General features: G+C 57.0%; 1 protein-coding gene across 14 annotated transcripts in view; it reads right to left on the bottom strand.

Annotated features, from left to right (window-relative positions):
• MYO18A (myosin XVIIIA) overlaps positions 1 to 12,258 on the bottom strand; it is a 102,923-nt gene that overhangs the window by 59,372 nt on the left and 31,293 nt on the right. For 2 of the 14 annotated variants that reach the window (XM_084862816.1, XM_084862813.1), the window contains exons 1-2: positions 5,891 to 5,968; positions 357 to 502 (exon numbers count right to left, since the gene is read on the bottom strand). The exons of 11 other annotated variants lie outside the window; for them this stretch is intronic. In XM_084862816.1, the coding sequence (XP_084718942.1) occupies positions 357 to 396 (40 nt within the window). In that variant the 5' untranslated portion in view covers positions 397 to 502; positions 5,891 to 5,968. Of the gene's footprint in view, positions 1 to 356; positions 503 to 5,890; positions 5,969 to 12,258 lie in introns of those variants that run through there. One more of the 14 variants, XM_084862802.1, reaches the window with a different exon arrangement.

Consider the following 12,258-nt stretch of genomic DNA (forward strand, 5'->3'; position numbering starts at 1 on the left):
CCCCAGGGGCCCCTCCATAGGAGTCCATGTTCCCGGGGTGGGTCAGAGCAGCAGGGCTTGGGGGGCTGGAAAGGGGGTGGAAGGGTTAACATGGAGGGGCACCCGAGGGACAAAAGACAGCTCAGCTTACTCGAGGTGGAGCTGGGGAGAGGAGCATGACTCAGCACAGGAGCCCATTCAGGCAGGAGTGTGTTCACTGCCCCCCCCACCCCCCGGCCACTCTCCCCAGCCCCCCAATACGCACACATGCCCCGGTCCATCTCTGGTTTCCAAAGCTCCCTCTCTCACAAGCCAGTCTCCTGCACACACCATGCCAAGCACAGAGGAAAAGCCAAAAGGTTTTGAAATCCAACTTTCCTTTTGCTCCCAGAAGGCAAACCTTGATGAAAAGGCCATGGCGCCGAGGAGCCTGCTGCACCCTGGGTCAGAGGAGAAACGGGGTGGGCAGGGTCTCTCAGGGACTTGGCGTCTTCCTATAGGCCAGGGCCTGCCAGGGCGAACACTGTGGGCAACAGAGGGAGAAGGGGATGGAGCAGAGGAGGGAGGATTGCAAAGCTCAAAAGGTCAGAGAGGAGTAAGGAGTAAAATATTAGAGGAGAGAGAAGGCAGCGTGGGGTATGGACGCAGATCTTCCTGCCCTTGAACTTCCTGCCCTCACATACGCCGCTTCACCCCTCTGAGCCTCTGTAGAAGCAGGGCCGGGGCCAGTCTAGACAATGGCTACAGTCCGTAGGCCTGGAGCCCTCGGAGTCTGGGTGGGGAGAGGCCCTCAAGCCCTCACCAGGGAACCAAAGCTGCAGGCCTGTGCCCTGGGAGGGAACCCAGAGCCCTGGCCACTCTGCCTTCTACTTACAACACACCGTCCCCACCGGGGGCGAGAGGCCCCGGAACGGAAAGCTGCCCCACTCCGAGGTTAGAAACCGGAGCTGCTCCTTCTGAGGATCAACGGGCAGGATCCGCCTCAGTCCGAGGAGAGCCTTCGTCCAAAGAAGCCACTCAACTCGGAGGGGTTTAAGCACCGGCTCGCTCTGATGACTGCTCATAACGAAGGGACAGCGGAAATGAAAGAATTGCTGTTTCTCACTTGCTTTGTTGACGTTTCTGTCTTACTGCGCAGCTCATCAGGAGACAAGTGTGCTCAATGAACCGCTCCGTTCTCAGACCTCCCGCTCGGGGTTTCCTCTCCGTGCGGAAGGGGCTGTCCACCCAGGCTGCAGGACCGCCAGGCCGCTCACACCGGGCCGATGCCTCTGCATCAGCTGTTCTTAAAACACCACTCCGAGCACACATGTGGGGTTCTCCCCCAGGAAGCGCTCTCTGTGGCTTTTGTGCCGAATCGCCTGGGCATTTCTCTTTCTGCCTTACCGCTGGAGCGATGTGCTTAGGATCAACACCAGCCTGTTTTTATCTAATACGAGAGGCCCGGTGCACGGAATTCCTGCAAGGGGAGGCCTTCCTTCACCGGCTGCTGGCACCGGCTTTCCTCTGGCACCTGGGACCTGGGCTTCTCTTGAGCGCCAGCAGGCACCCAGGACCCAGGCTTCCCTCAAAGCCCCAGCTCCGTCCGGGAGGACGGAAGGACATCCGGAAGAATGTCCAGTCTAATTAGCATATTACACTTTTATTATTATAGATTATTATTTTTTTAAAAATATATATTTTATTGATTTTAATACAGAGAGGAAGGGAGAGGGATAGAGAGTTAGAAACATCGATGAGAGAGAGTCACCGATCAGCTGCCTCTTGCACACCTGCTACTGGGGATATGCCCACAACCAAGGTACATGCCCTTGACCGGAATCGAACCCGGGACCCTTCAGTCCCCAAGCCGACGCTCTATCCATTGAGCCAAACCGGTCCCAGCTATAGATTATTATAGATAGGAACTCAGCCCCAAAGATGGTGGCGATGGCTCTGCTACCATCCCCGACCCAGAGCTGGGAACAAATGGCTCTGTGGAGCAAGGCCCCTCTTCCTGGCCTGGTCGCCCTCTAGAGAGTTCGGCTGTTTCCAACAACAACAGTAATTACTGAATGTGAGACACCTGCCGTGAGATGCGCCCTGTTCATGCATTTAACGTGTATTTTCTAATCCACACTTTACAACGGTCTCATGACATGGGAATTATTATTCTTCCCATTTCACTGATGAGGGGGAAAACAACAACTCAGAAAGAGATTAAGCCACAAAGCTGATGGATAAGTGGTTGAGCCGGGATTTGAACCCAAGCCGCTCTGATTGCAAAGCCTGTGCTGCTCCCAGAGAGGTCACCTTTCCTGCTGTGCGAGGCCGGGTCAGGGGGGTGGAGTCATCCTTAGCAGCCAACTCCGGCTAACATTCCGCATCAGCGGCAAGGTTCCGGAGGGCCGGCGGGGCCAAGCCGGAAAGCATGGCTCGGAGGTGCGGTGTTTCCCGGAGCCCAATGCAACCAAACGGAGTCTCTGGGCTTGCAAAAGGAGCTCCCACCTCGGCCCCACCGCTCACTGAGGCCTGGCCATCCCGCCCCCTCCTCTCGGGCCTGTCTGGCCTCTTCTTTTGAGGAAGGGAAGAGAAACCGATCCTCGCTGAATACTCACCGTCAGCCAGGTGGTCTCCACTTAGTCCTCACAACCACCCACCTTCTAGAGAAGGAACCTGAGAGGGTGAGCACCGTGCTGAGGCCCCGGAGCCAGTGATGGGCAGCACTGGGAGTCACCACCAGGATGGGTCTTGGGGAGCTCTGAGTGTGTCCACAGTGTCCCCCGGACTCCGGTTTACTCCCGGGCAGCGCTCTCTTTTACCCATCCCGTGGGGGACACTTCCTCAATGCTGGTTGCACCGCAGTGCTGCCAGGGGGTCCCTGTGAACTGTGGACAATCACACCTGCCCGTCCCGAGTCCCAGGGAAGTGGGAAAAACAACTGAGCAACAATGAATAGACAGGAAACTCCGTGCCTCGGATAGCTCCTGGGGAGCCATGAGACGCATCATGCCTGGCCTGGCCACCCACCTCCAGGAATGTGTGTGCAATAAGGCGGCTTCAGGAAAGGAAGAGAGGCCTTGGCAGGGCAGCTCAATGGTTAAGAGTGTGGTCCCGATACACCAAGGCTGTGGGTTAGATCTCTGGTCAGGGCACATACAAGGAACAAACAACGAATGCATAAATAAGTGAAACAACAAATCCATGTTTCTCCCTTTCTCTCTCTCAAATCAATATATATAATTATTTATTTATTACAGAGCGGAAGGGAGAAGAATAGAGCATTAGAAACATCGATGAGAGAGAAACATCGATCAGCTGCCTCCTGCACACTCCCTACGGGGTATGTTCCCATAACCAAGGTACATGCCCTTGACCGGAATCGAACCTGAGACCCTTCAGTCCGCAGGCCGACACTCTATCCACTGAGCCAAACCGGTTTGGGCCCAATATATATACATTTTTTAATTTTAAAAATTAAAGGGCAAGAAAGAAAGAAATCTACAAATCCATGAGAAGACTTTAACAGATGCACTCTATATAAGAGCCCCAATTGGAAGCAACCGGAATGCCTAGCATTAGGGGTTACTTAACCATGGTGCTTTGGTACAACGTGCTAACAAATATGTGGACCACATGGAACACTTCACCTAAAATAACATCCATCAGGAAAACTAGGAACTACATACAACAGTGACCATGATGATCCTGTAAACCGTGTGAATTAGACACCATAGAGATGCTATTTTATGTATTGGTTACTTCATGTTTATTTCTTCTGTAAAGATGACTAGTCAATTAAAAAAAAAAATGCTGAGGATACATAGTAGCTAGAAGCATTTGCTCTCAAAGAGGAGGAAACCCAAGAAAGGTGCTGAGGGCCCCCCTCCGCGCAGCCCCGGATGGATGGCTTGCACGGCTCAGGGGGCTGGGCCAGGCTGGCCTGACCTTCTGCGTGGCCAGCGAGGACCGTCTGCCCTTCGCTTTCCGTCCTCTGAGCCCTTCGCAGGAGGGACTGGAGGCAGGAATACGCCCAGGAGGGCCATTCCACCCACCAGATACCCGTAGGCATGGAATGCCCCACGTGGACAAATGCATCGAGGCCTAAGGGCCCATGCAGGGTGCCTACATCCTGCAGCTCCCAGGAGCAGCAGGTGCCCTGAGAGAGGGGTGGGGGGTGTTACCCGGAAGAAGAGAACTTGGCACCTCTCCTCTCTGCCAACATCCATGCACGCTCTGGGACGCACATTCTGAGGTGCAGAAGGTAGGTCCCAGGCGAGCCTCTCCCTGACCGGCCCCGCCCAGCACCACCAGCTGACGGAAAGGTCGGGGTGCGGGGAGCAGGAAGTGACAGTAATAAACGTTGCCCTGTACGGAGCAGGTACTATAAGTGCCAGGCCCTGTGCTGACCCCTTTCCATGCATCCCCTCACGTACTCCCCACGGCATCCCTCTGAAGTAGGTACCGGTGTGATTCCTACTGGACAAAGGAGCCAAAGGAGGCCCAGAAATGACGTGCCCACGCCTCACGGCCGCAAGTGCCACCTCAGGACTCAGGTGTGTCCTCCGGCCAGAACTTCCCGGGCTCCGGGTAAGGGACGGAAGCAGGCCCCGCCTCCACCTCCCTGTCACCTGCCCTGGGTCCTTCCATGGCACCCCCTGCCCGAGCCACGGCCGGGGAGACAGCAGGGTTTCCATAGACACCGGCTCCTCCACCAGCTTCCCCCAGGGCGGCCGGGGAGGGGCAGGGGCTCTGCAGGGCGGGGCCTGAGGCACAGGAAGAGGAAGAAGAGCTGGGCAGGGACATGCTGGGCCCTCCCCGACCTGGGGCGGAACAGGGCAGCCCAGCGCGCGCAGCTCCTGCCAGGCAGCCAGGAGGAAGCAGGTGCAGGGAATGGCTTCCTGCTGCCACCGCAGTTGCAGAGGGCCTGGGTTTCCTCCGCTAACGGCCGGCCGGCCCTGCTGGAGGCCCCTCTTCCCTGGGGACACTCGCTGTCCCTCTGCAGGGCACGCTGCCATCTGCGCGGCCATCATCGTGCATGGCCCCAAAGCATAGCCCTGGTGGCCCAGGGCGGGCTGGACCAGGAAACACCCACCTCTCAGGCCCACCCCCACCCGCCCACACACCTCCACCCTGGTGCCAGAGTTATGGCCCGGGCAGGGCAGACCTTGGGCACCGACAGATACCAATGCTCAGGGGCACAGCTCAGGCTCCTGCTGCACCTCCACGCCAGGCCAGGCCAGCCCACACTCTGCCAACTGCTGACACAACTGAAAGCCTCACCCTTGGCGGCGTGGGGGGAACGCAGGCAGTCATGGCTCTCCTCACTCGCTTTTTAAAGGAACTTACTCCCCTGCTAGAAAACAGACCCAAAGGCCACCCCTGCGAAGTGTCCCATCCACAGACACGGAGGAGGCAGTGCTGAGTCCACTCTCTGGGATGGTGGGAGGAGAGGCCGCACGCTACCCCAAGGACCCCCCTCACGCCGCTCTGTCCTGTCTGCCAGGAGGGACAGGGGGCAGAGGGCTGTCCTGGCCACACAAAGCAGGGGACAGGACTTCCAAAGCCCGGGGGGCCTGGGGTTCTGGACTCTGGCAGTAACCAGTGCCCGGAGGAGTGGAGGCCCCGGGCCCTGGTGGTTTGTGGGGAGGCGTGTCACCGCCTGCGGGGCGGCTGGCACGGCCCCAGGGCGCGGAGGCTCAGACGCAGCCTGGCCCCTCGCCGGCCGCGGAGCAGTGTGAGGCTGCCGGGGCTGAGTGACTCCCCGCCGCCCAGCGGCTCGGAGAGAAGACCCGAGGCTGCCTCTCCCTCCCTCCTCACCGCCTCCAGCCACGTCCCGGGAGATCACAGACGGGCCCCTCCTTTCCTCAAGGAGGAAACGGCCTGAGGAGCCGGGGACGTCCCCAGGGTGGGGGGTCAGAGGGACACTCACCCGCATGGCCTGGCCGGGAGCAGCCCAGAGTGAGGAGTCTCTTCTCCGATGCCGCTCCGTTAGCAGCTCAAAATAGCCCCGGCCGCAGCCCCGCCCCTGCGCCCCTCCCTCCCCGCCCCTCCCGTCCGGAGGGCCCGATGCCCGGCCTGGCGGGAGCCGCGGAGGCAGGAGCGGCCGGAGGACTGCGGGCGCCAGGTGTGCCGCCTGGAGGAGGAGGGCGACAGCGGAGGCCCGCGGAGGAAAGGCACAGGGTGGGGGGCAGGCGGTGGTGGAGGGTTAGGGGCCAGGGGCAGGGAGAGAGGGACTTTCCTACCGACACACACCCGAGCCTCCAGACAGCTGAGCTGATATGGCCCCTAAAAATAGCAGAGGAATTTGAGACCTGCAGCCCCCGGCCCCACAGGCCAGGGTCAGGACAAGCACATGCGCCTTCATGTACACACACACACACACACACGCACACACACACACAGGCCAGCACACAAGAACACTCTATCACAGCAATGTTCTCACGAACACACAAACCGCAGGCTCACCCCAGCCATCCAGTTCCTGCGGTGGAGGCCACGCCGGCCTCTGATGTGGCTCCCGGCCTCTAATGTGGCTCCCGATACAACCCAGAGGGCACTGCACCCCGTGCCCGGACGGCAGCCGGCCGCCTGGGGCAGAGACCCGCACTGTCGGTCGGAGGCCCCCGGGGCTGCCTCGCTGTAATGAATGCACCGGGGACACGCGTGGAATCCACTGCCCTCTGCACACATCCCTCTCCCCACAGCCAGCGTCTGCGCGGGCACAGCGGCGGGTGGGCCTTGGCGTTGAAGACAGAGGGAATCGTGGGTGTCTGGCCCATGAGCAACGGCTGCTGGGGAAAGCCAGGGCTCCTCAGGAAGAGACCCTGTGGCCCCAGCTCTCCAGTTAGCATCCCACGACACCCAGCCCCACCAGAGAGGCCGACCCGGGAGCCGGGAGCCGGGGGGAAGGAGTCAAAAGGCAGGTCTTTCGAAGCCGTCTCAGAAGCTCTCGGCTCTGCAGAGAAAAGGAGACAGGCATCGCCTCCTTCCTCTGAGGGGGGGAAAAATGAAAAAGTTGGGGGTGGGGTGGTGCTTGGAAGGCCGGGAGCAGAGCTGGCTCCTCACCAGGGTGCGACCAGAGTGCTCGAGACCCCAGGCCTGTCACCCCGCCGGTCCCGGGAGCCCAGTGGGCAAACAGGATGCTTTCCTTGTAACAGGGCTGCACCCCCTGCCCTGGAGCACCGCAGCCCAGCTCTGCCTCCTGCCTACCGCCCTACAAGCACAACCACACGGGGCCCACAGACACGGGGCTCCCGGCTCCGCTTTCCAGGGGCCGTGTGTCCTCCCGGGAGACGGCCTGGCCCTCCTGGGGTGCCCAGTGCGTCCCCGTCCTCCCATCCCCACTGCTTTCTGGACACAACGGTGCCAGCCTCAGCTGCACTCTGAAATCCCCTGGGGGGCTTTAAAAACGCTGAGGCCTGGGTCCTCTCACCACCACACACACGCTCCCTGTCTCTGATTTAATTAGCGTGGGCATTGGGTGTGTTTTTTTAAAGCGCCCCCAGGTGGTTCTCGCATGCAGCCACCATGAGGCCTCCTGCCGAGGTGCCCATTTGTTCAGTCAATGAGTGAGTCAGCGCAGGAATGGATGACTTAGCTGTAAAGCCCGCTGTGGCGGTGGGCAGGTGACATAAACGTCCCTCGTCTGTAAAAGGATTATAGTGCGTGACTCGTACACGATTAGCATGGCTCTGCTGAGATCCCAGGGAGGGAAGGAGCTTTGGCTCCCACATCTGTAGCATCACATCACCTGGGGACTTACTAGACATGCGAACTCCAGGGCCCCGCCCAGACCCACTGAGAGCGAACCTCTGGTTACAGGGCCAGTATGTGTGTTTTTTATTTTATTTTATTTTGTATTGATTTTGAGAGAGAGAGAGAAAGAAAGGGAGAGAGAGAGAGTCCTGCACACCCCCTACCAGGGGTTGAGCCTGCAACCTGGGCATGTGCCCTGACCAGGAATTGAACCAGCAACCTTTTGGTGCATGGGACGTCAACCAACCGACTGAGCCACACTGGCCAGGGCCAGGATCTGTGTTTTAGCCAGGCCTCTGGGGGGATTCTGAGAACCACTGTTTTGAAGGGATTATTCATGGTTGTTAGTGAGACCTCCAGAGGCAAACTGCCTGGTCCATTCTTTGGTCTTCCATTCAGTAAACTACACAAACTTAACCTTGTGCTACAGTTTCTTCACCTGGAAAACAGGAAACATAACAGCATCTACCACATAGGGTTACTGTGGGGGGTAATGAGTCAGTACTTGCAAAGCGCTAAGAACAGGATCCAGCACAATCGCTTTCAATACGTTTTAACTGTTATCTACCTGTGATCATTAAGGGGGGGGGGGTATAAGTGGAGAAGGTGCGTCATAAGCAAAATTTCTAGGTAACTAACGCCTCCCCCCTTTAAGGAACAAAACATTTTCTATCTTGAGTCGTTTCCTAAATTCTAAATTCTGTTACTACTTACGACCATAAAAAATAACATTTTATAGACTCTCTTTCCTGAGAAAAACACTCTGAGCTCATCTCAGACCTCTCAAAAACTCCCGTATTCCCCTCTTGAACCCAATCGTCTCCACTCCATCCCGTCCCAAGGGCATGTTGTCCCCACTGCGATGGCTCCCGGCTCCCCAGCCCGGCTTCTGCCCCGCCACCCGCCAGCCCCTCTCCCAGGACCCAGCCCTCTCCAGACGCCCCGTCGGCGGGAGCCCTTGCTGCATGCCCGTGTGAGGCAGGCCAGACACCCCCTGTGTCTGGATATCTGCTTTTTCATTCTTTTGTCCCCTGCCCCTGTCACTCTGCCTGTCAGCAGGCCTGTCTCCGGCAGTCTCACTTCCTTATAATACGCTGTTTCTGCCAAAGGTTAGGAAACCAGATAGCCAAGCCCGGGGATCAGAGTCCAGAGCAGAACCAGGAGGGTGTCCGCGAGACGGCAGGCCCTCCCGTGAGTGAAGGGCCCGGGCGTGCACACGCAGACGTGGTGTCCGCTACTGTGGCAGCACGAGGGTCTCCCTGGGCCCACCTGCCGTTCGGCAGTCCTCTCGATGCTAGAGTCTAGAAGACGGCTTCTGGGTGAGGAGGGGTCCCTGTGTCCGCAGAGTCTGGTTCTGAATGACCACTGACCATGTGCCCAGCCACTCCTCTTTTCAGTTCCGATGACCAGATCCTGTCAGTTCTGCCTCTGAGGTGATGGAGATCATCTCACACCAGGTTCACCTTCCTTAGTGGACCAGTCCCTCTGCTGCTCAAAGGTCGGTGCTAGCTCAGGGCCTGGGCCAGGCCTTTAATAAGCTCAACCTGTGGTTCTTGGGGTCCCTCCCACAGCCGGCCAGACACACTCAGGCCCCTCGGCTTGCCTCCAAGGCCAGCCACAACCCAGCCCCTCCTGGCACTTCACCGTCCCTTCTCCATCTCCTCCCCGGCCCATCGCACACTCCCGGCTCGCACTCTCCCAGATTGACCTTCCCACAGGCCCCTGCCCTCATCACCCCTGGAGCTTAGACGTATATATACATGCCTCTCCTCCAGCCCCTCTCCCTTCTCAACCCTTCCCACCTCTCCAAGTCCATCTCGAGTCTCCCCTCCTTTCTGGAGCCTTCCCTGAACCCCAGGGCCTGCGTGGTAACATAGTGCAAAAGCATCGACTCACAGTCAGACACACCTGGGTCTGAGTCCCAGCTCGGCCTCTTGGAGTTTCCTCTTTTTGAGGGGTGGGGCTACGAGAATTTTAAAAGAAAACACATGTACGCACCAGGTAAATTGTAGGTAAAGGCTAATTAAACACCACAGCACTCAGTGTCTATACCTAAACATCACCACTTACACCTGGTGGTTCTTGATTACACTCAATAGGGTGCTCCATTTACAGTGGAGTCACACACTACACGGGGTTAGATGCTAAAGTCAGCGTGTTAGGCAAACATAGAACATAGTCAAAATTACCCTATAGTTAAAAATCCCTTAACTGCTCAAAAACACATGGTTCTGTAGATACTGTTCTACATATTCTGCATAAAGGCATCATGTATGCCACCAAGGACAGCTTATAACAAACACACGCAAAATACAATGTTTATAATTTTAGATTACAGTAATAGGGCTTATTATACAAACAGATCCTTGAATGTATTGGCGTGTAAGATGTACATGTCATGACTACACAGCATCAACGAACGCTTGGATAGTAATCTCTTTGTGTCGTTCGTTTAAGCCTTCTCTCCCTGGACAGCGGGGACCATTTCCTACCTCTGTTAGGTCTCACCCCACTCCCCAGCACGAGGCACACGGTTAGTGTTCAATAAATAAATATCCCTTGGCCCTAACCGGTTTGGCTCAGTGGATAGAGAGTCGGCCTTCGGACTCAAGGGTCCCAGGTTCGATTCCGGCCAAGGGCATGTGCCTTGGTTGCGGGCACATCCCCAGTGGGGAGTGTGCAGGAGGCAGCTGGTTGATGTTTCTCTCTCATCGATGTTTCTCTCTATCCCTCTCCCTTTCTCTCTGTAAAAAAAAAAAAATAATCAATAAAATATATATATATTTTTTAAAATAAATAAATAAATAAATAAATAAATAAATAAATAAATAAATAAATAAATAAAATCCCTTGGATGTAACTAACTGATCGGGAAGGTACAGATCCAGTAAGCCAGATGGAACAGAACGGGGAACAAAGGGATATCCGGACAGACTTATAACGTCAACTCCTCTGCTGTCCCACGTTGGTGGGAGGGGGAGGGTGGGCTGGGTCAAAGGCCCTTGGATGTTTCAGGCACGGGGCCGGGCACGCGGTGGCTGAGCAGAGTTGGGGCCAGGCTAGACAAGGAGGTTCTGAGAAGTGAAAGAATCTTTTCCTTGTTCAACTAGCAGTGCCCTGTAATACCTCAAGGTGAACACCGTGGGGCAGCACAGCGCTGCTTCTTTTCCAGCCTCCTCCCTAGGAGACTGCGAGCTCCTAGAGGCTGATGTAGAGGGGCAGCGTCTAGAAAACATTGAGGCTGAGTTCCTCATTAACATCCTAACAAAAGGACACTTCTCTGACCCCATTGGTCTCACTAGCTCCTCTCTGAATCAAAACCCCTTTAAAAAAAGACCATAAACACTGCCTCCGTACATGAACACTAACTGGTGCTTGTGTTACTACTAATTTGCAATGTATAGAATGTCACGAATAGAACTCTTTATCTGGGGAAGTTGGGGTGTCGGGTTTCAAGCACTCAGCTCCCGGGGCTGAGGAGGGCGGGGGCACTCCTGGGGGAGGAGGGCTCCCCACCACCGGGGTGACAGTTCATGCTCTGGGTCCCCCAGCCGTGCCCACCTGTCTCTAAAGAAGGATTGCCCTTTATCCCTTCTTTGTTTGGTGGTTGGTGGGTAACATATATCTTCTTTTTTACGAAGTGCCAGTTTTAGTAGAAGTGCCTGGTACCCATGGAGGTATCAAATTTTTATTTTTTAATTTTGAGATTTTACTGGGCACTGCTGACCAGATGACCAGTGGGTACCAAAGTGGAAGGGGACAGATGACCCCCTGGAAGAAGCCTAGGGGTGGCCCCAGGGAAGGGAAGGAGGGAGGAAGGCTGTCTGGGCGAAAGACGCATGCCCAGAGCGGGGCCCGGGCACTCTGGACCTTGGGGCAGACAGGCCAAAGGCCGCAGAGCGCCCGCCGGCTCCAGGCCCACAGGGCGCCGGTGCCACCCGGCCCCGCCCGCCGGCCGGCGCAGGGGCGGGGCTGAGGGCAGGGCCGGGCGGCACATGCGCTGGAACCCCGGGCTGCACCCGCCCTGCAGCGCCGCCGGAGCCCAGCAGAGGGCGGGCCGCCCCTTCTCACCGGCCCGCACCGAGGCCGAGGCCACAGGATTCCACCTCCGCGGGGCTGGCTCCGGGTCCCACCTCCAAGAGGCGTCCCCCTGAGCTCTTTCCGTGAGAAAGGACTACATTCCAAGGTTGACTCCCAGGTCCTGAGGGTGTACAACTCCCAGCCAGGTCAGAACGTCCCCTCTTTAACCAACACAAGGCAACCATGATTAACAGGGCATGATCGATATTTCCCACAACCATAGCCAGTCCCCAATATTCCTTTCTTGCCCCTGGAGGGGCCCCTGAGAGCTCCAGGCTGAGGGCCCCGGGGCCAGCTGCAAGATAGCCTCTGGCTTTACCCCGGAGGGTAGGGCCAGAAGAGGCAAAGATGAGCTCAGTGCTGACTTTGCTTTTATCACGGCTTCATCCCCAAAGCCCTTCCTATGGTAGGCACTCAGTAAATGCGTGGGGATGGAATAAAATGAATGCATGGATGACTACA

The sequence above is a fragment of the Pipistrellus hanaki genome (genome assembly GCF_964339955.1).
Source record: "Pipistrellus hanaki genome assembly, chromosome: 16".
In the NCBI taxonomy this organism is placed as follows: domain Eukaryota; kingdom Metazoa; phylum Chordata; class Mammalia; order Chiroptera; family Vespertilionidae; genus Pipistrellus; species Pipistrellus hanaki.